Source organism: Gaeumannomyces tritici (genome assembly GCF_000145635.1).
Source record: "Gaeumannomyces tritici R3-111a-1 unplaced genomic scaffold supercont2.1, whole genome shotgun sequence".
NCBI classification, from domain to species: Eukaryota; Fungi; Ascomycota; class Sordariomycetes; order Magnaporthales; family Magnaporthaceae; genus Gaeumannomyces; species Gaeumannomyces tritici.
In genome coordinates this window covers 1,869,462-1,893,713 of record NW_008804545.1, presented here as the reverse complement: position 1 = coordinate 1,893,713, position 24,252 = coordinate 1,869,462, and the positions used below count along the sequence as shown (strand labels likewise).

General features: G+C 57.5%; 8 protein-coding genes across 8 annotated transcripts; 4 read left to right on the top strand and 4 right to left on the bottom strand.

Moving 5' to 3' along the window:
* Positions 1 to 36: 36 nt before the first annotated feature.
* Positions 37 to 5,923, bottom strand: GGTG_00591 (NACHT and WD domain-containing protein). Its single transcript, XM_009218341.1, has 4 exons — positions 5,725 to 5,923; positions 4,736 to 5,644; positions 4,495 to 4,657; positions 37 to 4,401 (listed from the first exon to the last, which is right to left on the bottom strand). Exons 1-4 carry the CDS (start codon positions 5,725 to 5,727, stop codon positions 248 to 250), a joined length of 5,229 nt encoding a protein of 1,742 aa, XP_009216605.1. The 5' UTR covers positions 5,728 to 5,923; the 3' UTR covers positions 37 to 247.
* A 276-nt stretch (positions 5,924 to 6,199) lies between these two features.
* Positions 6,200 to 8,156, top strand: GGTG_00590 (hypothetical protein). Its single transcript, XM_009218340.1, has 6 exons — positions 6,200 to 6,537; positions 6,605 to 6,726; positions 6,813 to 6,986; positions 7,072 to 7,564; positions 7,645 to 7,735; positions 7,798 to 8,156. The coding sequence occupies exons 1-6, from the start codon at positions 6,255 to 6,257 to the stop codon at positions 7,961 to 7,963; spliced, it is 1,329 nt and encodes a 442-aa protein (XP_009216604.1). The 5' UTR covers positions 6,200 to 6,254; the 3' UTR covers positions 7,964 to 8,156.
* Positions 8,157 to 9,243: 1,087 nt separating this feature from the next.
* Positions 9,244 to 10,300, bottom strand: GGTG_00589 (hypothetical protein; the record flags this gene model as incomplete). The annotated part of the gene is made up of 3 exons (XM_009218339.1): positions 9,244 to 9,692; positions 9,843 to 9,960; positions 10,058 to 10,300. 3 exons carry the CDS (start codon positions 10,298 to 10,300, stop codon positions 9,244 to 9,246), a joined length of 810 nt encoding a protein of 269 aa, XP_009216603.1.
* Positions 10,301 to 11,911: 1,611 nt separating this feature from the next.
* Positions 11,912 to 13,639, top strand: GGTG_00588 (hypothetical protein; the record flags this gene model as incomplete). The annotated part of the gene is made up of 1 exon (XM_009218338.1): positions 11,912 to 13,639. The coding sequence occupies one exon, from the start codon at positions 11,912 to 11,914 to the stop codon at positions 13,637 to 13,639; it is 1,728 nt and encodes a 575-aa protein (XP_009216602.1).
* Positions 13,640 to 14,006: 367 nt separating this feature from the next.
* On the bottom strand, positions 14,007 to 17,994 carry GGTG_00587 (transmembrane protein 16K). The gene is made up of 3 exons (XM_009218337.1): positions 17,320 to 17,994; positions 16,356 to 17,236; positions 14,007 to 16,282 (listed from the first exon to the last, which is right to left on the bottom strand). The coding sequence occupies exons 1-3, from the start codon at positions 17,456 to 17,458 to the stop codon at positions 15,098 to 15,100; spliced, it is 2,205 nt and encodes a 734-aa protein (XP_009216601.1). The 5' UTR covers positions 17,459 to 17,994; the 3' UTR covers positions 14,007 to 15,097.
* A 560-nt stretch (positions 17,995 to 18,554) lies between these two features.
* On the bottom strand, positions 18,555 to 19,255 carry GGTG_00586 (hypothetical protein). The gene has a single exon (XM_009218336.1). It carries the CDS (start codon positions 18,793 to 18,795, stop codon positions 18,562 to 18,564), a length of 234 nt encoding a protein of 77 aa, XP_009216600.1. The 5' UTR covers positions 18,796 to 19,255; the 3' UTR covers positions 18,555 to 18,561.
* A 1,533-nt stretch (positions 19,256 to 20,788) lies between these two features.
* GGTG_00585 (glucose-repressible protein) lies at positions 20,789 to 21,655 on the top strand. Its single transcript, XM_009218335.1, has 3 exons — positions 20,789 to 20,986; positions 21,115 to 21,187; positions 21,250 to 21,655. The coding sequence occupies exons 1-3, from the start codon at positions 20,938 to 20,940 to the stop codon at positions 21,341 to 21,343; spliced, it is 216 nt and encodes a 71-aa protein (XP_009216599.1). The 5' UTR covers positions 20,789 to 20,937; the 3' UTR covers positions 21,344 to 21,655.
* GGTG_00584 (hypothetical protein) lies at positions 21,581 to 23,629 on the top strand. The gene is made up of 3 exons (XM_009218334.1): positions 21,581 to 22,396; positions 22,482 to 22,714; positions 22,801 to 23,629. Exons 1-3 carry the CDS (start codon positions 21,989 to 21,991, stop codon positions 22,904 to 22,906), a joined length of 747 nt encoding a protein of 248 aa, XP_009216598.1. The 5' UTR covers positions 21,581 to 21,988; the 3' UTR covers positions 22,907 to 23,629.
* Positions 23,630 to 24,252: the final 623 nt, after the last annotated feature.

The following is a 24,252-nucleotide window of genomic DNA, read 5'->3' as shown; positions in this document are numbered from 1 at the left end:
TCACGTTAGATGTTTCAGGTCACCTTGGGTCTTTTTCCCAACTTTAAATTTCGACCTAAACTCTGCCATCAACTGTCGGGCTGTGCGGGTCTCGGCAGTATTCCCACAAGATCACTTGTTGCTGTTGTCTGTAGGACTCACGGAGGGCTCGGCGTCAGTGCCAATGATTCCTTCAGTGGGCTACGCAGTTCCGGTCATACAGCATCTTTCTCTATGTATATGAGCTATACTTTCTCCAGCTTCAAACTCAAAAGCGCAGGCCGTTCTTTACAATGGCCACCTCTCCCTGCTTCGGGCAGAAGAAGGTCGCGTCTCCGCCGGCTCCAACACACGCCATGTGCGCCGTCGTGGTGTTGAGCCAGTCCCGGGGCAGGAAGAAATGCCGCCGCAGCCCGACGAGGTCCAGGTCCGACCTCGGATTCGTCTTGCCTGAAGTGCCACCACCACCCCTCGTGGCTGACATGGTTCCTATCGAGCCGGTGTCGTACGAGAAGACCCAACCGTCGAGCCCTAGAAAGATCAAACTGGACCCTCTCGATCCAAGGAGTAGCCTGACTCTGGAGCATATCTCTGCTGGTATCTCCGGCTGATTTATGCGCTGACCATCCCTGGAAGACCGGTTTAAAGTGGGTGAGGTAACCGCTGCCGCGCCAACGTCCCTTGGGGACTGTTGGATGTTTACAAGATGCAGCTCGACCCCCGCGTGAGAAGTCATCGCCCAGGGGTCATCGGCCGTTGACAAGGCTAGGATTATATGGTGTCCGTCGCTTACCGTGGCCGACCAGATGACGTTTTTGCAGCGGCAGAACCTATGTGGGCTCGGCGAGCGGTGTCTTGCGGGCTCCCCCTGGCCTCCGTCTGGTGAAAGAAGCGGGCTGGATTCCTCGACGCCTGCCCCTGTCTGTACAGCTGCGGCGTCTACATCTAGATCCCTCCCCGACAGCCAGTCTACAGCGTGGCCTTCCAGACCACGGAAGCAGAGGAGGCGATCCGGCTGCATCGGGTGCTGACGCCAGTGCCACTGCTCCCTTCCCTCGCGGGGCGGAGAGGCGAACACCTCTTTCTTGCTCTTTAGGTCCCAGAGCCGCTCCCTCCGGCCGGTGCTGATCCAGATCAGCTTCTCGTCCGGGTGGAAGATGAGCTGCCTGGCGGGCTCGCCGAGACGGCAGTCTAGAGCTGGAAACACCGCCCATCTGCCCTTAAAGCCAGCCTCGGCAGCACGATATGGTCCGCTTATTCTGCCGCCGGCTTCGTTGGCTGCGGGCTTGTCCTCCTCCTTGGTCTGGAGCTTCTTCACGATGAGATGTCCGGATTCGTCACAGGAGGCCAGGTACTTTCCAGAAGTCGACCACACGAGCAAGCACACCTCGGAGGAAGGAGGGTGCGAGTGCACCTTACGCAGCCGCTTCCCGCCGTCGAGGGAGTCGTGGATGATGACGGACCCGTCCTCACGCGCACAGGCAAAGAACTTGTCCGCGGGCCCCATGGCGATAGCAGTAATGGTCGAGTTCGGACTAAGCTGGGCCGATATCACGGGCTCCGTCAGCATGGAGCTGCCCGCAGTGCTCGTGGCGTCCTCGTTGTCGTGGTCGTCGGACCGCACGAGCGCGTCCGGCTCCCAGGCGCTGCAGATCGACCCGCGCACATCGTAGAAGCGCTGGCTGTCGGGGCTGAAGGCCGCCGCGGCGCTCGGATCGCCGCTGTTGACCAGCCGGTATAGGAGGTTTAGGTGCGGGGTCGCCCAGATGCTGATGGTGCCGGTGTGTTCGATCGTGAGGAGGAGAGACCCGTCCTCCGAGATTGCCAGGTCGCGGGCCCGGACGTTGGGATGCTCGAGGATGTCGTCGTCTGAGAGCCTCCATTCCCAGAGGCTGGTGTCGTTGCAGAGAATCATCAATTGGCTACCGTCTGGGTGCCACACTAGCTGCTCGGGGTACATCAGGGGGTCCGAGGAACCGCGGCTGCGGCATCTCAGCGGCTGCTTGCCCCGGCTCCGCAGGTCCTCCACGATGGGAGTCCGCCCGCGCCACGCCATGGCCACCCTAGTAAGGTCGGGGCTGAGTGCCTGCCTCCAAGGCGATCCCTGGTACCCCAGGTCCAGGCCAAGGCCTTCGAGCTGCACGGCTTCGACCTTGGCTAACTCCAGGTCTATCGACTGTATTGTGCAGTCGTCGAGTGCTGCTTTGATCTCGGTCTCGCCGGGGCCAAACGCCAGGCTTCGTACAATGGCATCATGGGTTTTGGGGATCCTGTGCAGTCTCCGCCCTGTGGAAACCTCCCAGATAGAATAGGAGCTGAAGCCTGAAGCGGCCAGCTTGTTGCCGGCTCGCCCGACGGCCATCACGGGGACGTACTCCCCATGATTGAAGCTGCGCAACTTCTCGCAGGTGTGGGCGCTCCAGGCGGTGATGCAGCCGGCGCTGCTGACTAGGGTGAAGAAGTAGCTCTCGGTCGCGAGCACGCCGTTGACGAACTCGTCGTTGCCGACCACGACGCTGGCGAGGCAGTCGTCCCAGGTCTCGGACGACAGGCCACTCACCGACAAGTGATCAGACCTGGCGAACGGCGGCATGGAGCCGCTAAACGTCTTGCCGATCATGGACTGTGCAGGGCACATCGGAGGGATGTTCCGGTAGACCGAGGAGGGGCTGCAGACAAGGTTGGCGGCGAACTTGCCGGCGATCCGGATAAAGTCCGTCGCCCAAAGCTGGACCCAGTCGAGCGAGTCCTGGGTGACCGGACTCACCGGGCTCGTCGCCGCCGAAATGTTGTACATGGTCTGCTTGGGGTCGAGGAGGAAGTGGCGATTCGACTTCTTGGCGAATTTCTTGAGGGACTTTGCCGACCGAACCAGAGTTGCCATTCTTTGCGAAAGGGCGATCCCTTCAATCCAGGAGAGGCAGTAGTTAAGCAGAAAACTCTCCAGGGCTTCGATCAGAGCAGAGCTGTCGACGCCCGAGCGCGACAGGTGATATGCCCACTGTGAAGCCGCGTATTCCAAAAGGGCGTGTTCCCTCATTATCTCTGCGAGTCGCTCCGAGCCCGTCGAGGTCTCCGCCTGTCCCCATGTGGGCGGTATGGCGCCAAATCGCCTCTTCCACTGGTCGTCGCTGAGGTAGCCCAAGCAGGCCAGGGCAACATATTCGTGAGCCTTCTTTGCGTCGATGTAGGGCGGCTTGCCGTCGTCGCCACCATGGAGCAGAAACTCCCGCGCGGTCGTGTGGATGAGGGACACCTTGGGACGGCCGGGCTCGGAGCGGTCGACCGTGATGAAGTGCCCGCATATCTGCGTGAGGGAGACGGCCAGGTTCACGAACTCGCCAAACTCGGGCTGCAAAGCCGCGGCGATCTCGTCCACGTACAAGGCTCTGACACTGCACGCAACCCATTGCAGCACCCTTTTTGCGAGGTTTCGGTTACGAGGCGGCTGCTCCTCCATCACAGCCATCATCCGGCTGTACATTGCCGCCATCCCCTTCGGGACCTCTGTGAGTGCCGCGAGTATGTCGTTCTTGATGTGGCAGCTATCCTGTATGATTTCCAAGGCTAGCCGTGCCCAGAGGAAAGAGCCAGTGGCCCTCGAAAGAATCTCGTCCCTCACGAACTTCTGTGTAACGGGATCATCTGGGACGCTGTCCTGAACCGCTTTGGTGACGTAGTTGGCCATGTCTTCCGTCGTATCCGAGGGCCGCATGAAATACGTCAGCGTCCTGGTCTGGTCCCAGGATGGGAGCCCCTTCAGAGGCCTGCTTGTGGTGAAAATGCGTATCGGGCTCCGGGACTGAATGGCAGTGAGTCGCGGTAGCAGGAGACTGGGAGCGTCAGACTCGTCTATGCTGTCCAGAACCCAGACAATGGGGTTTTCCAAGCGGATCTGGAATAGAATTCCTTCAAAGAAGCGCTCCCAAACTGTCTGAAAATCCATACTAGAGTCCCGTAGGTCGAATGAAATTCCCGTATTGTCATGAAGCCGAAGCACTTCGTCTCTGAACAACTTGTTGGTGAGAGCCAGCTGCGCAGCTAGGGAGTGGAAGCAAAACTGCCTCGTTCGTTTCAGGTGGTTTGTGCGATCGAAAAAGTGGTGCTGAACATTCAGGCCCATCGATTTGAGGCGATTCACCGTCATCCGGGAGAGGACTGTCTTGCCCGTCCCCGGGAGGCCCACGAGGAGAAACTGCTGACATCCGGTCTCGTCCCCGGGACCTGGCAGCCAGCTTTGAAACTCTCGTCTCTCGAAAAGCCAGCTCCCGGATGTGCCAGGTCCGGTGGTGCTCGTTCCAGCCCCGGTGTCGTCGACAATACCCCTGAGGCCGAAAACATCGGCTATCCGCTGTTCAGCATCAAGAGTCGAAGAGATCTCAGGGGCAAATGGCACTGTGATGTTGATAGGGGCAGGAACAGCTGATGGGCTGTGGTTAGCGTTTTGGCCCAATGGACAAAGACGGCTCTACAGAGTCTTAAGGCAGATAATTTAGCATACAGACGGTAACTTACTGCGTGGCGCACAATCGAGCGCGCATCTCTTCAAGACACCCCTGACCGTTCGAAAGTTCGGATCCGATCTATCCTTATATTTGCAAACGTTGTGGTGGTCGGCGTTCATGCCAACCGACATTTCCGAGGGGTACCCCAGAACAGCTGAAGACTTATCCACAATCTGTAGGGGGATTCAGCATATTCGTTCCTAGCAGTAGCGGGAGGCTCCCGGCTTTATGTCCGTGCGATGAAGGCTTACCATTGCTTTTGTGAAACCGATGGTTGTCTTCAAGTTCTCGTAGAAAGAGTACAGCAACAAGCCATCACTGTGTTGTCGGAAGGCCTCGTTGATGTCCTGGATGGTGTCGGATTGCATGTCCAGTCCTGCAATATAGGCTTTTGAGGACGTAGCGAGGGGGGTAGTCGACAAGATGGTATTCAGGATTTTGGCATATTGAGAGCCCCGATGAGGAGTGGCTAGAAACAGGATTGCCTTGATTCTGGATACAAGCCCAGCGTACTGGTCGTCATGCTTGCCCATCGTGTAGGCCTTCTTCACAACGAGGCCTCCCATGGAATGGACGACGAAGATGATGGGCCTTTGCAGGTTCAAGTCCGCTGCGCGATCTTGGCCATCGTCGAGCGCCGTGATGAGCTGCAGAAGCAGATCCTTGGCGAAGTCCAGTATGGTCAGGTTTGTCGCTGCTCCTCGGAAGCCTGCATTGTAACCAAAGGTCCAGACTCCGAAGTTGGCGAGCACGTCGCCCTCTTCAGCAAGCCAGTCGGGCCAGAACAGAGTCGGGTCGCGATTCCACGACCAGGTACGCCATGCAGAACCACCCAGCCCGTGCACAAACACAATGTCGCCGACAGAGCTATCAACCTTGTGCACGAGCTGGAGGCCAAGGGGGTCTGGGGCGGCGGCGCCACTGCCGCTCCCCTCGGGGCGGGAGCTGAACGAGGACGACGATGTGTAGCTGGTACGCAGCTGTGGCCTTGGACGAGTCCGAATCGCGACATCGGAGTCCCCAGCGCTTGACCCCAATGAGTTCATACTTCCTTGACTAATAGAGGCCTTCGAAGGGAGAGTTCTTGGATGGTTCTGCGGGCTGTCATCGTCGGCGCTGTCATTGACAGATGGATCGGACCGGAAGCGGCCGAGACGAAACTACGAGTAACATTAGAGCCGGTTGGTCCTGGAACAACGTCGTCGTCAAATGGAGATGAGGCAGAATGATTCCAATTTACCATGATTTGTGTAGAGCACCTCGGCTAGATGCAAACACAGCCAGGGGGATTTGTTAGAGCCCTTATTTCAGACCCACTGGCCGCGCTTCGCCCGTGCGATGAGACTGGGATGGTCGATGGAGGCATCCGGAGAAGGCCATTTCTGCGAGCGGCAGGGTCCGGACTCGACTGGACTCGACGACGCGCGACCCCGCACTTGAGTTCCGGGAGAGGTGGTAGCAGGGAAAGCCGCTAATAGGAGGCAACGAGGAAAGGCTGCGATTGGCCGCCTGCGATGTTTCCCGCGCAGGCTGCGCCGCCAAGGGGCGCTTACGGTTGCCGAGTCCCTGCTGCGCCCGTCGCCCGAGAGACCGTGCCAACATCGGAGGTATCATTGCGAGTGGTTGGCACCTGCATGAGGAATTTTCCTTTCTGTGTCCGTAGTGATAAAGGCCGCCCCTCCCGGCCGCGGGGCCTGAGAGAGGTGTGTCCGGGGGCACGCTGTAGTCAACAGCAGCGTGTATTTCGCGTTAACTCGTGAAGACGAAAGCATGGCGTACACGCCTCAAAGCTCGAACGGCAATGCCAACATTATAGCGCCCCCGGGACCGGTCCAGGACGAGGCTGTAGCCCAGGGCCTGGGGTCAGGCGTCGACGCAAGCCACCCCAGAAGCGCCCAGACAGAGGCGTGGCAGCGACAGAGCGACCACGCCGTCGCCGCGAACAGGGGTATCGACATCGGTCCAGCCCAGAAAAGCGAGGTTGCTCCCTCGGATCCGATCGAGCTTCCGAAGCCGCTTGGGTCGTTTGAACTGGACGCAAATGTCATTGCTGGTCAGTTTTGTTCTTTGGTGGGGCTGGATCGGGCCGGGCCGTTCATTGACTGTTAGCGTCTTTGCAGCCTTCCCTGATGCTGGAGCAAAGCCAATCCACGCCGCCAAATTTGGCAAATCGCTGTGGGGCACAACAGCCAAGATTCTCGTCGAGCTGCCAGATGGCAAATGTCGCAACTACTTCATCAAGGTAGGTATTAATGATGAGAAATCTCGGCTGGATGGCTCGAGGGGGGGTATGATCCCGGCTCTTACAACTCTCACTTTGTCGCACAGGTGGTGTCGAATGGGGAAACGGGCCGGCTCATGTGCACTGGCGAGTTTGAGAGTCTCAAGGCGATCCACGCCACCATCCCTGGTTTCTGCCCCGAGCCCTATGCGCACGGCGCGTATGCCAACGACCCCGGCACTCATTTCATGCTCGTCGAGTTCCGGGACATCGGCGCACAGGTGGGCTAGATCCAAGCACTAGGTACCTACCTACGGTAGTGCCTAACCCTGCATCCCAACCCCAATGCTGATACTCAAAACACAGCCAGCAGAACCGCGGAAGTTAGCGGCAGGGCTCGCCGAGCTGCACAAGCAGTCGCGGTCCCCGACGGGCAAGTTCGGCTTCCACATGCGGACCTGTCACACGCAGATCGACCAGGCCGTGGACTTCTGGGACGACTCGTGGTGCGCTGTTTACTCGAGCCACCTCACCCACGTCATCGACCTCGCCAAGCCCGTCCTTCGGTGGCCCGAGTTCAACGTCGTGGCTGATCTGACCCTCTCGCGAGTGGTCCCCCGGCTCCTCCTCCCGCTGCAGGCCGAGGGCCGCACCCTGAAGCCCTCGCTCGTGCACGGGGACTGCTGGGACGGCAATACGGCCATAGACGCCAGGACGGGGGAGGCCTTTATCTTCGACGTTTGTTCGTTTTACGCGCACAACGAATACGATACGGGCAACTGGCGCGCGCCCCGGCATCGCCTTAGCAACCCTGCTTATATCCGTTATTACAAAAAATCGATTCCGCCTTCGGAACCAGGTACGTATCTGGGCCGAAGCAACTGCGATGGGAACATGCTCAAGATTCTGCAGCTAACTCGGAATCACATCTAACTGCAGTGGAGGACTGGGATGCAAGAAACATCTTGTACTCGCTGCCATTTAATGTTGGCAACACGCTATACGTCCCAGGGTCCACACAAAGGCAGATGTAGGTTGAGGGTCGGGATTTTTCCGAGTTCTGCAGGTGTTAGCTAACCGCCCAATTCACAGAATCTACGAAGACATGACAACCCTCTGCAAGTTGTTTTGCCCCGATGAGCTCGAGAGAGGACTAAATGAGCTGGGAAAGGGCACTGCAAGCAATAGCGGTGGACTTTCGGGCCTAGCCGACAGCGAGGATGACGAAGCAGAAGAGGAGGAGGAAGAGGAGGACTGATCAGCCAAAAGGTCACTTGCGTTGCATTGCGCTTTCCGTGGCAGGCTTAAAGGGCAATCTTGGGCTGAAATTATCGTCGGATCCCTCAAACCGCCATATTTTCGCAGGTCCCCTCGCCACATCTAGATCTAGCTTCAACCTCAAACTAACCTCGTCATGCACTATGAATTTTACAGCAAGTTGTTTATTATCGCTTTGGCAAAACTTGTAGAAATCGAGGTGTACATATTCGTACCCTCCCAGCGAGCCTCTCACCGGCGCCATGCGCCCATACAGGATCTAGATCATATTCTAGTTGCTAACACGATTTGTGCCTTAAAGGAGTGCGAATTTGGACAGCCCTCACCACAGCCGTTAGATAACCCCGGTTCAACCTGGCAAATTTCTAGTCCGCTCAAACACAAATGGAATCAAATCGGAAACATTAGGGGATCGAGGAGGTTTTGGTTTCATATGCGCACGAAGAAAGGGAAGAATGGCAACGAAAAGATGGTAAAGCCAAAAGGAAAAATAACAGTCAACATCGGGGCGCTTGTATTTTCAAGCTCGGAACTACTGCCCGACATCACGGAGATCTGAAATGCGCATTTAATGAGGAAAGCACATGCCAGTATGGCGTTGAACGCCACGAGGGTCCTTTTTCTTCCGACTAATCGTTCCATCCGCTGGTCGATAGCGAGACCGAGTAGGATGCCCCCAATCAGTTGCATGGGGACACTGAGTGTGAATTGGATAATATACCCGGGCCGTATTATGAGGGATAAAAGGGGTGTTAAATCGCCGAAGCTTTGGACCAGCAACATGGCGAAGTTGAGGATGTATTCCAAAGTCAAAATGGTAACACAAGTGACCAGCCAGGATGTTGTCGTGTGGCAGTCAATATTGAGGATAGCTTTCAAGTTCAGCTGGGCTGGAATTGTCGTTGCGGCTGCTAGCTGGATCTGATCTTGCCGAGTACCCCCAGGCCCGGTTGGGCTAACACCTTGAGTTGATGATCCCCCACTGGCCACACCAGTTTCCGGGCTCTCGGGCTTGATGCAGTCCATATTGGAGAGGAAAGAGTTACATAGCTGGAAGGCCGAAGAAGTGAACAGTATCACGAGCAAGGTCCGACCGAATGTCCACTGTGCCTCCTGCTTTGCGGCCCTTTCGATGCGAGGGTTGCTCTCCAAGGAAAACAGCTTGGCTGTTCCCCAAACCAGCGAGAATATTAGGATGATAATCTTCAAAGATGGCAGACAGTCAGCGGCTGAAGTTGCAGTTGATGCACGTATGAATTATCACCATACCTCGAACAAGAGCGACGCGAACAGGTTGGCGATCACGCGGGATGCCAAGAACAACGCCGTCACTGACCGCAAGCAGAAATGCTTCCAAAGATAAAAACTCGCACCTTGAGAGTTTGAAGGCTGAGTCCATGTCAGGACTCGCGAAGCGGCGCGGCGCGCAACATCGCCGATTAGGCGCCGAAGGGAGGTATTGAAGAAGTGGGAAAGAGGCCTGAAGAGCTTCACTGTCCTGCTCATGAAGCTAAAGAGCAACAGTCCTGCTGAAAAGACGGTACCCAGGAACGTAGAGGAAGTGTATAGGCTGTAGCCTTGACTGAAATGGGACAGCGCATACCGCAAGCCCAAGAAGCAGATGGCCGGGGAATATGGGTTGACCCCGCTGTTGCGCCCCGGCACATCGTTCTCCCCACGCCAGGTGAAGAAAAAAGTCGGGGCCATGGCTGTATAGAGCAGTACCAGGAGGACGAAAGACAGCAAGAAGCGGATGAGTCGCGTGCGCTAATGGGATATGGAGTGACTGCCCAGGACAGAAAAGACCTCCAGGTTCGTGAGTGTGGAAAACCAAGCCAGTTGGACCAGTTTGCTCCAACGGTATGCCGAGATGGGGGGTGGTGCGTCGGCGTCGGAGCCGCATTGTAGTGACAGGGAGCCGCTGGTGAGGATGGCGATGCCAGTGAAGGTTTGTAGGTCGCTCACATCGATGATGCACTGTGTAAAACACCGATGGTTTCCGGTCGGGGGGATAAGGGGGCGGCTCGGGAGAATGTGCCCCGACAGAAAAAGAAAAGGGGCAGGGGGCGCTTACACTGACGAAGGCACCCTCAACATCTCGACGCGGACCTTTGTTGCGCCGGACCCAGGCAAGTAACACGCGATCGATTGGGTTTGGGCGCCACCAGTCTAAACTATCCTGTGAGGCCACTTTCGTGCGGCTCTGGATGGGTGACGGGAGGGTCGAGGTAGCATCGTCGCCTGAGCTGGTCTTGAATGGGTTCGCCGTCAGGTCGAAAGACACCAAGTAGTTGCCAACCAGGAGAAGCAGAGCCATAGTGGTGGCCCCGACAAAAGTGACGAGGACCTAGAGCAGCCAGTCAATGACTCCGCACGGGAAATGTGGTGAGGACGAATGGGTCGTTCTTAGCCCTGTTCCAGAGATGTCGCTATACGGCTGCAATTCTTGTCCAGCCGAATTGGCGCCAGCAAGCGCACCACAACATTGCTGGGGAGCCATGAGATTTCTGGCCCTGTTTTTCTCAGCCTAGGAATGAAATGATGGATGCGCGTGCGCCTGTGCAGCTGGTGGTGCAGCAATGTTCTCTTCGGATATTACATTTTATACTGCCAGAGGCGACTTTTCCTTTTCTTTATCCGCCTATCTAACAGTAGCAATCGGTTAGGTACACTGGATACCCTCCTTCATAAATCCAGCTCAAGCAACAACTCCTTCGACGTGTCGACCAAGCCTCTGCTGCACCACAGTCCCTCAGGGCTGCTCTAAGCACAGCTGCCTCGCTATGCGACTCTCTCCTCTCTGCAGATCTCTTGTGGCTGTGGTGCATGTGTGCCATGTAGGCGTGTCTATTCGCCCCTGCGACCGAGAGCGCGCGCTCATAAACTTGGCCACGCGAGCCAAGGCTTATCGATTCGTCAATCAACTACAGGCCAGATAGGACAGCCCTATGCTACCACACTAGAATTCAGCCACTCCTGACCAAAACATGATGGGTTTGCCGAGTAGGGGGCGTTGGGGGCGAGGCGTTTGCCAGGACTGGACCAGCTCACTCGTTGCGCTCACGACCGCCACAACGACGCGGCCTTCTTCCTCTTGACAGGCATCAACCGCACATGATCGCGCTACTAGTCTCTCCTAGCACCTGTCGGCAGGCGTAGGAAGGGGGCTATTGACAAGGATAGTCTGGCGTGAACCAGTCCATGTCTGGCCAGAGCGGAAAATTCAGAGAAAGGGTGCGCGATACCTGCAAGAGCTGTAGCGGCACGAGGAGGATACCAATCCGGAGTGCGGCGACTCAATGTTCAGCTCCGACACAAGCGCGAAAAGCTCCCTTGGGGCATTTGCATCCCACGTGTGTCTTCGCCAGAAGGGGACTAGCGGCGGCCTGGAACTGTCCATGCGAACACGCCTCATCCAAATAGGCATTGATCGATGCGCTTTCCATGGGCCATGCCGTCTTGGAAATAGGGTCTTCTGCTCAAGTTCAGCTTTGGGTGCTATGACGTTTGTCAGCCAGCCCATGGCAGCCACCTCGGTGGAATCGCCCAGTGGAATAGCAGGATCTGGGGTTTTGCTTGGCCATGGGCTTGTCGATCGCTCTGCACCACGCCTCGGGGCTGATTCTGGACGGGCTAGACTTGGCTGGTCCTGCGAGAGTTGGACCGGACTCTCAAGCCCCTCAGTGACGTGGAGATCTCTGTATGGAGGTCTCGCTTCATGTGCCAACCTGACATGGAACACAACAAGTCTATCCCGCATTAGACAATTGTGGCGGGACCTGGGTGCTCTACTTAAACATCTCCAGATGTCGGTACCACTTGGCCGATTCCTCTCTACGGAGCCAACCCCAGGGCATCCCTCGATTTCTGTTTCGCACACGCACACACACGCCACAGCCACTTTTCGGGGGTTTATACAGCGGCCGCCATGTCATCCTCCACCCAAGTTGCCGGGAAAGACGGATCCTGGGCCGCGCTGGTCGAAAGGGCGTTCGACGTCGACTTTCCAACGGATGTAGGGGACCTCCACTTGTCCAGAGACAAGGAGGGAGGCCCTATCGACGGCAAAGTCAAGCTCAAGGGTATAAAAGTCAGTGCCGGCCAAGGCAGCAAGAGCAGCATCACGTTTGGGGGTGGCTCTCAGGAGTTCAAGGTGAAGGGCTCCCTGTCCTTTGGCAAAACGACGGTCAACCTCCTGGGCGGCCACCTCGACCTGGGCGGCCACCTCGACCTGGGCGAGGGCAACACAGACGACTTCCAGTTCAGCTTCACGGTCAAGTGGCACGCATCCGTCTTCCCGCAATGGACCGGGATGGCAGACAACACCTACACGGAGGTGAAGGAGGTCGACATCTCGGTCGCCGACCTTAAGAAGAGCAGCTCCAAGCAGGTCGCCAAGCTGAGCAGGAAGGACCCCCTGTTCGACGCGGCCGGCGTCATCATCCCGACGAGCGTCTTCAAGGGGTGGGCCAAGAAGCTCGACTTCAGCCTCGACATCTCGATCGCGCTCAATGGCGACAAGCCGGCCAAGGTCACGGCCACGCGCAAGCTCCACCTCGAGGTGCGGCCCATATTCCAGCCCTTTGAGCTGGGGTGGCCCGACATGCCAAAGTTCCCGCCGTGGTTCGACATGATGAAGCGGAGGGTGGAGCAGGACCTGGCGCAGCAGGCGGCCGAGCTGCACGTGGTGCTGCAGGCAATCGAACACGCGGTGCAGGAGGTGGCGACGTGGCAGAACGTCGAGCGGCTCATACAGATAGCCAACGTAGCCATGGCCGCCGTGACCGCCGCGGCTCTGATCGAGGCGGGGGCCGTCGCCGCCGCCGCCGTGTTTGGCGGGCTGAACCCGGTCACCGACGCGGCCGCGGCCGAGGCGACCTGCGCGCTCACGGCCGCGACCGGCGAGGCCGGGGCCGCCAAGATCGCCGTCAAGACGGCCGAGGAGGGGCTCGCGTGGGGGACGGAGAAGCTCTCGTGGGACATCATCGCGCGCAAGATCGCCGAGAGCATGGCCGATAAGGCGGCCGAGGTCGTGGCCAACACGACGCTGGCAAAGGACGCGGTCGTCAAGGGCGCGCAGGCCCTCTTCGACCGGCTGGCGGCCCAGACGGGCCTCAAGATGACGGGCGGCGACCTCGGCGCGCTGGCCAAAGGCCTGGGGGACATGCGCGCCGCCGCGAGCGGGCAGATGGGCCAGCTCACCAAGGAGCTCGGGCAGGCGACGGCCGAGATGCACGAGGGCGCGGCGCTGGCGACCAGGCTGCTCGAGTACCAGGTGCTGCTCGAGAGCTGGATGGCCACGGACCACAGCCGCGCGCCCTTCCTGACCTGGCCCGACACGAACCTGCGCATCAGCAACCCCTCCGAGGACGCCGAGGTGCTCGACGTGGGCGACATCGACGGGCCCAAGCAGTTCGCCGACGCCGCCACCAAGATGCGCGAGTACGCGACGAGCAAGGGGTACGCGGGCTTCGTCATGATCCCGCTGCAGCGCAAGGCCTACTTCCGCGCCGGCGACGCCGCCGGGCTGCTGGGCACCCTCGACAGCGCCGGGTACGCCAAGGGCATGGTGAGCTACGTGAAGGCGCAGCACCTTCCCCTGGAGGTTGTCGTCAGCCGCTGGGGAGCCATCCATGCGGCCAGCGGGGCCTCCTAGGGTTGACGTGCTGTCGCTGCAGGTATCTTACAGAGGACCCCCTTTGTACGGCCCGTGTAGAGCTCTGGTGAGGCGCCTTGTATGGCCCCATATGCGACCCCTTTCTCCGCGGGAGGGCAAGGGTGGTACCTATTCACGCCCGCCACAAAGAAAAATGGTAGCCCATTCCACCTAAAAATAAAAATATAAAGATATAAAAAAGGATGCTGGTAAGGCCCTAGGGATTAGATTGGTCAATGTGGAGGGCTAGCTTCATTTAGGAATAGAAAGACGCAGGAGGTAAAAGCAGATCCGGGGGTGGAATGCTTTCGTCGGTGTTCTGGACCATGGAATGTTTAGATGTGTTGGTAGGAGTCTGGTACTCCTGTTAGACGGCTCGGAAATCTCCAAAGGTGATGAACAACGATCTTCTGTGATCTGGGGAAAAGTCCTATATTGTGCATTCTTGTGTTGAGCATAAGGAGGAAGAACCTCTGGCTCCGAAAGGGCGCCAGAGGTAGGGTTTATATACAAGGGTTGGGGGCCGTGCCCTCGGGCTTGGCCCTGGGGCCAAGCCACAAGCACAAGCCACGGGCCACGCCACGGGCCCAAGCCAAAGGTCCAAGCCTTGCAATTAAGTCCATCTTTTGGCCCAAAACAAGTAAATCTTTCCCTATTGCATGCGCCGGAATATCGATCCGACAAGATGACACTTTCGTTTCGGATTTTATGTTACTTTTTGGTGTATCCGTTGTTAGTTGTTGGGTGCCTTTTCCTACGTGCCACGCAATCCAAACATTTACCGCTCGCCAAGGGGGCCGGCGAGCTCACTTGTGCCAGCACGCCTGGGCATATCTATTCGCTGTTCCAGTCAGTCCTTCTTTCTGTCCAGCCACGCGATCCAGCGCATGCACCAGAATGCGTCAATCGTGGCGTCTATTCCAATTTTTCCCCAATAAACATGGACGCATCCACTGTCGCGGACTTGCTCCATAAACATGGCAGGCAGAAGCCTACGGCTACGGCATATTGCCATCAAGGAAATGCCTCGTGCACAGAGTCATCGAAAGAGCATCCTCAACGAGAAGATATATTGGTCGCCGCGACAGTCGCCAGCCACTCTCTGCTCTTTTAGCCCAGCTGCGTGATGTGAGGGTTCGGAGACGCACCTTGCTGAGGTTGGTCTCAAAGGCGGTAAAGTTGTGGAAGGAAAAGCAAAGAAAATAATGTTGATTTAAATTCAGCGTAACCGAAATGTGGTCATAGAACTTCCGCCTGCAGACAAACAAGAATCGAAGCATAGTTTGTGCGACGGCGGTTGCGCAATACTTGGCAGAGTCATTAAAATGGAAACGGGAGAAAGACATACCTAAATCCGAAGACGCCCAAATTTCGAAATCCCGCCCGTTCCTCACGCGGTCAGCTGGTACCACGACGAGAGCTAACCTCCCTCCTACCCGCCCATGGCCCACGAGCCGGCTAGTCCTCCTTCCTCCCCCGGGCCGGCGAGCCGCAGTCGTGCTCGTCGTTCTTGAGCGCCTGGACTAGCTCGCGGCCGACGGTGAAGCTGACGCCGTCCTCGACCTGCTTGGTCCAGAAGACGTCGGCGCCCGTGACCAGGACCGACTTGCGGCGTTCGCGCTCCTTGATGTCGAGCCCGGCCGCCGCGTTGTTGCTGGCCTCGAGCTCGTCCAGGACGCGCTTGCGCATGATGTACCGCTCCTGGCGCAGCTTGCGCGTCTGCTCCGATCCGATGCTGTCCAGCACCGACCGCACCGTCGTGCGCACCAGCAGGTACACGTGCTCGCTGATGAACACCGTCATCGGCAGCGCCCACCACTCGCCGCCGCCGGGGAGGATCCCGAGGCCGATCGTGGGCCCGCCAAACATGTGCACGATGGCCGCCGTCGAGATGCTCCCCAGCCACGTGAGGAACTCGAGGCTGGCGATCCAGGGGCCGATGGAGTCGGCCCGCACGGGCGCTGGCCGCTGGCTACCGTGGCAGATCTTGATGAAGTCGGACCGGAGCTCGAACCAGTTGTTGACGAGGAAGCCGATCGGCACGAGCGGCCAGACAGGCGAAAAAAGGGCCAGGTGGCCAAACTGCAGCACCATCTCGAGGTAGTCGTCCTGAACATTGTACTCCTCGAGTGTAGACTCGTTGCGTGCGCTCCGCAGAAACTCCTCCTCAGCTGGGTCATCGGCCATGAGTATCTTGAAGTCGACCGTCTTGGCCCTGTTGAGCCGTGCCGACCGCCACTCCCGGTACCAACTACGCAGCTTGTGCATGATATACGGCAGTACGAGCTCCTCGCCCGCGCTGGATATCTGGCCCGTCACCGTGAGCGCAATCACCTCGTTTCGGAGCTTGTCTGGGTCCGAGTGGAAGGACGAGGTCATATGCTTGGACGACACGAAACGGTGGATCCACGTCTTGAGGTAGGGCACGATAGCATCCCCAAACGGCACGTACACAAACGCCGTGAGGAAAATGGGCGTGTAGCTGACGATAAAGTTGAGCACAAAGAGCTTCTGCGTCTTGTACATCTCGTACGTGTCACTCGTCCTATGGTTCTCCCAGTCCGTGAGGATGGTAGTGGCCTCCTCAAGGAACGAGGACGCGTACGGGAGGGCAACGGCAAGAAGTACAGTCGGGAAGTATTCCTGGAGCAGTCGTGGTTAGTCGAATCACTTTGCACCCGTTGCTAGGCTTGTGTCCCACAACCATCACACTCACGAGATAATACTTGTACGGGCCTTCGTATGCCTCTGATATCAAGATCTCGAGCGCGAAGACGACGGCGATGATGCCACCCAGGCAGGCCAGCGCCCCGACGAAGAAGGGTATTTGTGGTGTCTGCCATATCACCTGTTTCCACCGCGAGTAATGGTACTGCACCATGCCGTGCTCATCCTTGGTGACTCTGTCAGGCTTGAAGCCAAGGCGATTGACCTTGAGGGTAGCGACACCCTTGACGTTCCAGCGGATGCCGAGGTCGACCTCCTGCAGCTTCCAGTACTCCAGAAAGACGATACACCAGAGTTCGATGACCAGGGCGTATCCCAGCGAATACTTGGGCAAGAACATCCATGCGAAAAAGCCGGCGATGGCGGGGAAGAAGAGGAAGGCGATGTAGGTCTGCAGGAAGGCAAAATACATGGCGACCTTGGGCCCGAACAGGTTCCGGATCTTGTCCAGGTCCTCGTTCCGCAGGAGCACGTGCTTGCTCAGGTGCACCAGCAGCTCCTGGTTGACCTTCTCGTTGTGCAGCGGGAAGATGGACTTGACGTTTTCCCACTTACCCGTCCCGGGGGTTATGCCGGCGCCGCCCAGCTTCTTGTCCCAGTGTACGAGGTGGTACATTGACAGCAAGTCCTCGGCCTCGAAGGCTCCGTCGACAATCTTGTGCTTGCCCCCAACCTGGGGCTGTTCAGACGAGACTCCATAGAGCCAGTCCTTCACCCTGCTCTTGTAGACGGCATGTCCAAGGAGCTCTCTCGGGGCTTTGACGAAGACTAGGATGCTCTGGCCGTGGCCGGCTCGGAGTTCGGTATGCAGGCCGATGCCTTCGAGGTCGTCGAGCAGCTCCTTGAGCTCTTTGAGAGCTTGGTCCTCATCTGTTTGGAGAAGGTTGAAACGTCCGGGTCAGTACATCAAGGCATCATCGCGAACCGAAATAGCAGGACTGAGGAAGGCGGACCTATTTTGCTAAAATCGAACTCGATGGCATATTTGTCGTGGAACGTCACAGTTTGTGGCGGGGGCCTGCGAGGCTTCCAGTCTGGAGGCGGTGGAAACACATCGTCCTCGACCTGGAGCTTGGGGACCTGGTACACCATCAGGGTTATCTCGTCTAGCGGCCACGGGCCGGCCGGCTGGTGTATATACTGCTAGACAATGGATAAGGGAGGTCGATATAGGTGGGTGGAATGGGAGGGCTGAACGAGCCCCGGTCAACAGGCAGGCACTTGAGCATCGAAAATATGGCGGCGAAGCAAGCAATCAGAAAGCCACGTTTGGGGAGTGGGCTTCTCTCGTCGGGCGGTAATCAATCCAAATGACACGCTGTTTATTCCTTCAAAGGCTCCAGCCTGAGGAGCTGCAATGTGAGATGGACGATGATGCCGATGCCGTGCGAAGGCTGACATGAAAAGGAGAAGGAAAAGTCGAAGAGGAGTGTGCGAAGAATTCTGCTGCAAACGCATGCTGCTGAGCCTTGCCACCCCTGTAGGGGAGACGTCAACCTGACCCTTGGCCGGTCCTTGAGAAGGCCCACCAGCGTGTCTTGGAACAGTTTTTGTGCGTTGGCGTCGCAATCGCTCAGCTCCTGGCGCGGCTGACGGACCAACGCCGAGTGGAGCGTGTCGTGTCGGGCTCAATTCACTGCGAGGGGCCATCCCGGCTAGCCCAGGGCGGGAATGGGCCTGAAATTATGAGCACCGGAGACACGCGTCAGCCCTACAAAAAGGGGGTCGTCGACCATCGATCCCGCGCAGCATCCAATGTCACCACGTGCAGCACCTGCCGCTCTCAATACCCTCTGCCTTCGCTTGGCTGCTTTCCGCTCTTGGGAGGAGACGCGAGCCGCTCCAGACATGCACGGAAGCCCAACGGGAGCCGCCGAAGCCAATCAGGAACGGCGCGTGTTTGTGCGCAGTTGATCCCGTGACCAGCACGTGATTGGATGTTCCCTAGGGTTCATTATCTTGTCGTCCAGCATTTGGAAGGGCCCAGGGTCACATGCACTGAAATGGTTGGAGAACTCGAACTACTCTTGTCTTCACTGTGAGAAAGGAACTTATCGTCACCTCGTCCCTCCCCCGGTCGGCCAGTCGTATTGGCGTTTTAGACGAGAGGTTTGTGTGAGAAACACGGGGATAGCAACCGTTTGGCCAAAAAAAAAAACAAATGACAGCAAGGAATTGGCAATCCCCCGCTGTTTTCATTCCCTTGAGATGTTGCGGACGCAGAAGTAACAATATGAATATGATTGATTGCTAAGCCATGAATACCACCACCGACATCCAGATCCCTCAAGTTCACTTAGGGCTGTACTTTGCGGGCTCGTCCCGTAGGATATAGTAAATGAGGCCTTACGTTGGGTACCGAAATAGTAGTATTTACATCCAACCGGCAGATAACATATCGTCAAAAAGGTGGATGTACTCCGTGACATGTGTTGACGGCACCAGACACCTTACTGGCTTAGTCTCTACAATGCACTGAGCCAGCCCACCATTGCGACCTTGCAAGAATATCATACGCAGCAGCTGTTTGGGAATGAGCCATGCTTCTGTATGCCTTCGTTCTCTGTGTGTGTCCAAGATGGTAGGTAGGCCGACATTTGTAGACCGTCATACCACGTAATCTAAGCAAGGTACCAGCCGATCGAGACGCCGGAGTCCCGTCGTCTCCTCGGGATCTCTGTCGCGCAGACACAGGTACCTCTCACGCCTACCCCTAGCATTGGTCCAGACTCCAAGCTTCGCTGCTGCCTGGGTGATCTCCCGTCAGCCACGCTTTGACATCATGCTTAGCGCCGCATTCGTGTATTCATCTGGAACGGTCTAAAGCTTGGAGCTTTGTTTCCCCAGCTGCCGCTCCGCCAAATCGAGCCTCGATTCCATGAAAAGGGTCTGAGCTCCCACAGACTGGACTCTTGGACGCCCAGACAGCAGGCGAAGGGCCATCGATGCGGGTCGAAAGCGCCAAACAAAGAACCAAAAAGGTGACGCAACTATGATGTCAAGTGCGAAACATCCATCCGTGACGAAGCCAACCGGGTGCCCGCTTCGGAGCTTTCCATGCAACACGCTGGAAGGCGAAAGCGGCCGGACAAGAGACCCCGGTAGGAAGGTTTATCATTTGCCGTGCCGAGGCAGGCAGTAGAGCACTGGCGGCAAGGGGCGGAAAGTACACACGGACACAGAGATGATCGATACGTAAGCAATCGCCGATTCCTGCGAGATTTCTCCACTGCAAGCAAGATGCGCCTGACTTCCAGCCCCTTGCTTAGGCCGGGCCTGGCTGCGCCGGTTCCTCGAAAGCGAGCCGTGATTTGCTGTGCCCCCATGCATAGGTCCAGATGACTGGAATCAGCCGTCGTTGTCTGACAGCTGGCAGTTGTTTGCCCGCAGTGTTGGACCTTCCTCGCGCGTCAGAAAAAGTCGTGTCGTCATTATTTTCGTTGGCGTGGGTGCTGGAGAAAATTAACCAATAAGCGTACATGTGAGGAAACACAGGCGCTCATGTTCCAAGTGTGGCGTCACAACCCCTGTGCCAAGCTGGCAAGCCCCACGCATTAGCTCCGGCAGGGCGGGACGCCGCTGCCAAATTGGCCGGCCAGTGCGGAGCTCAATTGACAGCTGAATTCCTGTACGGGAACGCACCTGCCACAGGACGGGATCTGGAAGGTTGAGCTGTTTGCCTGTAGGAAGTCACGACGCGGAGTGTCCCCCGAACACAGTCATTGTGTTAGCGCGCTCGGTCTGAGCTAGCAAGCTTTGAGTTCAGCTACCGGAAGCTCTCCTCCGCCAGAGCAAGTCAATGGACTAAAGCTCCGAGGCCACCTCATAGAGAAGGCGCGATAGTTTTAGGCGACAGGTACATGGTGGCCGCCTGGCTTGGATGAATACCGTGACGGTGACAGGGATCCGCGAGACGCGCCTCATCAGACCTTCTCCTGAGCCACAGCCAACTGGTGGGTTGTTTGGACGGCTGTCAGCGGGGTGTGGCAAAGAGGGTGAGCCCCCAGACGTGATGTCATTGCGGCTGCAACCAAAATGCAACGCAACCAAAGAACCAAAGAGCTGCGCAGCCCGGTATGACGTTTTTTACATTGGGAACACTGGAATTTGCCGATTGGCCATGGCAGCCCGCAGAGGTGCACCGCGGAGAGCCGCAGAGAGGGAAATATCCCGCGCAGAAGTCTATGACGTAGCCAGCGCCTAATCCGCTCTGTTGACATGTGCCCTGCTCTTACCAGGTGGCTTTGATCGATCGCATCACAAGCAACAGCGCTTCACCACTGCAAGGAGCTCCTTCCACCATTGATTGGATCCCTCGTCCGAAAACGCACCTTCCTTAGCCAGGCGGGAGCAAACACGCCCACGCAAACTTCTGCCTGGAGCTCCGGACTTGACGCTCCGGGATCTTTGCCCAGGATCTCTATTTAAACCCTCTCTCCCTCCTCTTCTTCCTCGCCCAGCTTTTCTCCTTCACCATCACACAATCAACTCAGGATCTTCACTGCCAACTCCAATCAACAATCAACAAGCCCACCTCTGCAATCTTTGCATCAACCACCACCAACTTCACAATGGAGACCGTCAAGAACGCCGCCAACTACGTCTCGGACAAGGTCCAGGGTACGCTCCCCTCCTCCGACTCTACTTCCTCATCGATATCGCACATGGCCGCCGTTGACGGCATCGCACGCTTGTCTGACGGTGGCTGCTGGCATTTCTCAACTTACTAACTCGATCTGCCTCACTAGGTACCACCGCCGGTGCTTCCAAGGAGGCCAACAAGGAGGTCGCCAAGGACGGCAACGCCTCGGTCGGCACTCGGTAAGACATCACCTCGGACACATCTACAGCCTCACCCGCTAACACATCATTTTCTCCCGCAGCTTCGAGGCTGGCAAGGATGCCATCTCCGACAAGGTCGATGAGCACAAGCACGACACCTCCGCCGAGGTCAACAAGCAGAAGGCCACCCACTAAGTCTGCCTTTGCAGCACCCCACCAACCATGACACTTCGGCGATGCACAGGGACGCACTGCCCTCGCAGCTTTGGGAAGGCGTTTCGGGTTCTTCTTTACGACGAGTGAGGGAACGGGATACAGGACAACATAGCATGGTTAGGATTTGGGATCGTCGCGTTCTTGCAATACCCTAGGAGCTGTTCAGCTAGACCTATAATCAAGACCGACATACAAGAGTACAACAATTGCCATTATGTGAATGTTTGCCTTCTGGGTGTGAATAATATGGCATAGCAAGCAAGAAACCGGCGACTGCCTCTGCTCAGTTGCATGTTATAGCGGGCCTATTCACTCAGGTCGGTAGGTTAGTTCCCATGTCAATTTGCCGTGCTGCCGATGGGTATCCTCAATGGATATTTGACCCCGGCGCTAGACGACGTTGATGAGAGTTGATTTGACGGCAAGTTTAATTGACAGTGTGGGGCGGGAATTGTCCCTCCCGCACGGACCTTGACATGGGGAAATGTTTGGAGAACACCTCAACAGCGCAACACGATTCTACGGGAAGCTCGCAACACCTCGTCAATCGCCGCTCGCTTTGTTCGATAGTCTTGCAAACACCACTCGCGGAAATCACCAAAGTCGTGCTCATAGCAACACAATATGAACTCTGACGCGATATACTCGGCCCTGCCGCCGGACCTGTTCGATCAGACGACGCTGGTGTCGTTGGCATCGACACTTCTCATCCTCGCGGTAGCCTACGCGACGTCTCTCAAGGCGCTGGCCTCCTCGACGCCAGGCCCGCTCCGGTTCCTCTTCATCTGGCATGCTTTCGATGCGCTGATCCACTTCTTCCTCGAGGGGAGCTTCCTTTACCACTGCTTCTTCTCGTCGCTACCCGTGTCGCAGCTCACCGTCGGCGAGGTCTCAAAGTACTACCCGAGCCCGGAGAACTTCCTCGGCAGCACAGGCCGCATCTGGGGTGTCCAGGCTGGCGGCGACAATCCCTTCGCGCAGCTATGGATGGTGTACGCCAAGGCCGACAAGCGCTGGGCTGGCGCCGACCTAGTACGTGGGCGATGAATCCTCGGGCCTCTTCCGTTTGGCGTTGAAAGGCTTTTTACTAACCGCGTTATCTGGTCTCTTTTTGCAGGGTGTCATCAGCCTTGAGCTCCTCACCGTCTTCGTCGTCGGGCCGGCCGCCCTCTTCGTCTGCTACGACATCGCCCGCAAGAATCCTCGCGCCAACATCACCATGATCGTGATTGCGACGGCCGAGCTGTACGGCGGATTTATGACCTTTTGCCCGGAGTGGCTCGTCGGCAGCATCAACCTCGACACGAGCAACTTTATGTACCTCTGGGTTTACCTGGTTTTCTTCAACACGTTCGTCGCCGTTCACCCGCTTGAGCTGTCTGTGTGCCTCAGTCGGCCGGTTTTACCGAAACTAACCGCTATCTTGAACATGACAGGCTTTGGGTCTGGATCCCGCTGTACGCCATCTTCGTCGCGGTCAAGGATATTTCCAACGCATTTGCCGTGAGGACCACCGCGCAAGGAAGCAAAAAGGATGAATAAAAAAAGCAGCAGGGCAGGGAGGACAGTGAGTTGCGGTCGGAGAAGACGGAAATGGGCGGGATGGTATTGCAGTGCCGGCAGTTTAGGCGTGGCAACTTCCCGCTGGGGTTGTCGCTGGACTGACTGGCGATTCATACATTCGCATCCGGGTTTGCAAAGCCGATGTTATGGAAAGGGCGGAAATACTGCACATTGCCATAGGACGGCGCAAGTCCTACGGTGGCAGGCGGGAACCCAAATGGGATGGTGACTGAGGCGTTGCGGTGCGATGAACTTTTGTTACTATTTTGAACCCTGATTGCGACTTTTGCCTTTCATTGGGAGCCCAGGGCATCGGCACTGCGGGGGGCGGTAAAAATACCTATTGGCTCGCGGGAGAGTCCGGGCCCTTGCATGTCCCGTTGGTGATCGTCGCATATGTGGGGGGGCATGTAAACGGTCATGCAAGTCTTTCAACTCGGCCTCTTCCCGATAGCCCCAGGCCCATGCATTGGTGGCCCGCGTCAATGCCCCGTCAATGCCCACGTGTATGCGGCCGGGAAGCGTGGCTCTAGAACCTCTACAGGAGAGACATGTTCGTGACAGGAATCTCACATCGAGGTGGCTGTGTTGGGCGGAGTCACCGCTAGCGCCAGACGCGCTGGATAGGGGGTTCTCGATAGATGAGGATAGGGGGAGGCTGGCTGCCTCTGTCAGGACCGCCCGTGGAATTGGAAAGGAAAGGCGTCTGAGGGAGAGCATGAGCGAGTCAGGAATGTCTGGTCCGGCGGACGGCCCACAGCCACGCGGCGAACTGGGTAGGGTTGTTTTTGGCCGGCCCCTCCCCAGCGCATCGCGATGCGAGAATACGATTGGATGAGCAGTGCTCCCACCCCAAATGTTTCCCCAGCTGCGCCTCTCCTCTCGTTTCCGCCAAAGCCCGGCCCTGTGGCAGATTTATCACGGGGGGCATCCACTTTCGGGTCTGTCCTGGCCTAGGCTGTTCCATTGCCCGCCCAGCGGGCTCCCGCGCTTTTCTGTCTCTCTCGGGGAAGGCGTGGGCGGGCGGGCGGGCGGACTAGCGTTCGAGGGCACGCAAGCACTTCCTCAGTTGCGGGCGGCAAGCGTGAAACGGCTGGTGCGAAAGCGAGAGGGAAGGCCACGAGTCGGGTCGTTGGCCTAACCTAACCCCGTCTGCGTCCCTGCAATCCTCGCGCAGTTGATTACCGCTTCTTTATCTCTATCTCGAGGGGAGGAGGTTTGCTTGGCTTTGCGTCGTGTACATACATGTGCACGAAAGGGAGCCAGATCGTCGATTACAAGGTTCAATGCGAAAAGGCCGTGCTGCCCGCAGGGAAAGGGGTCAA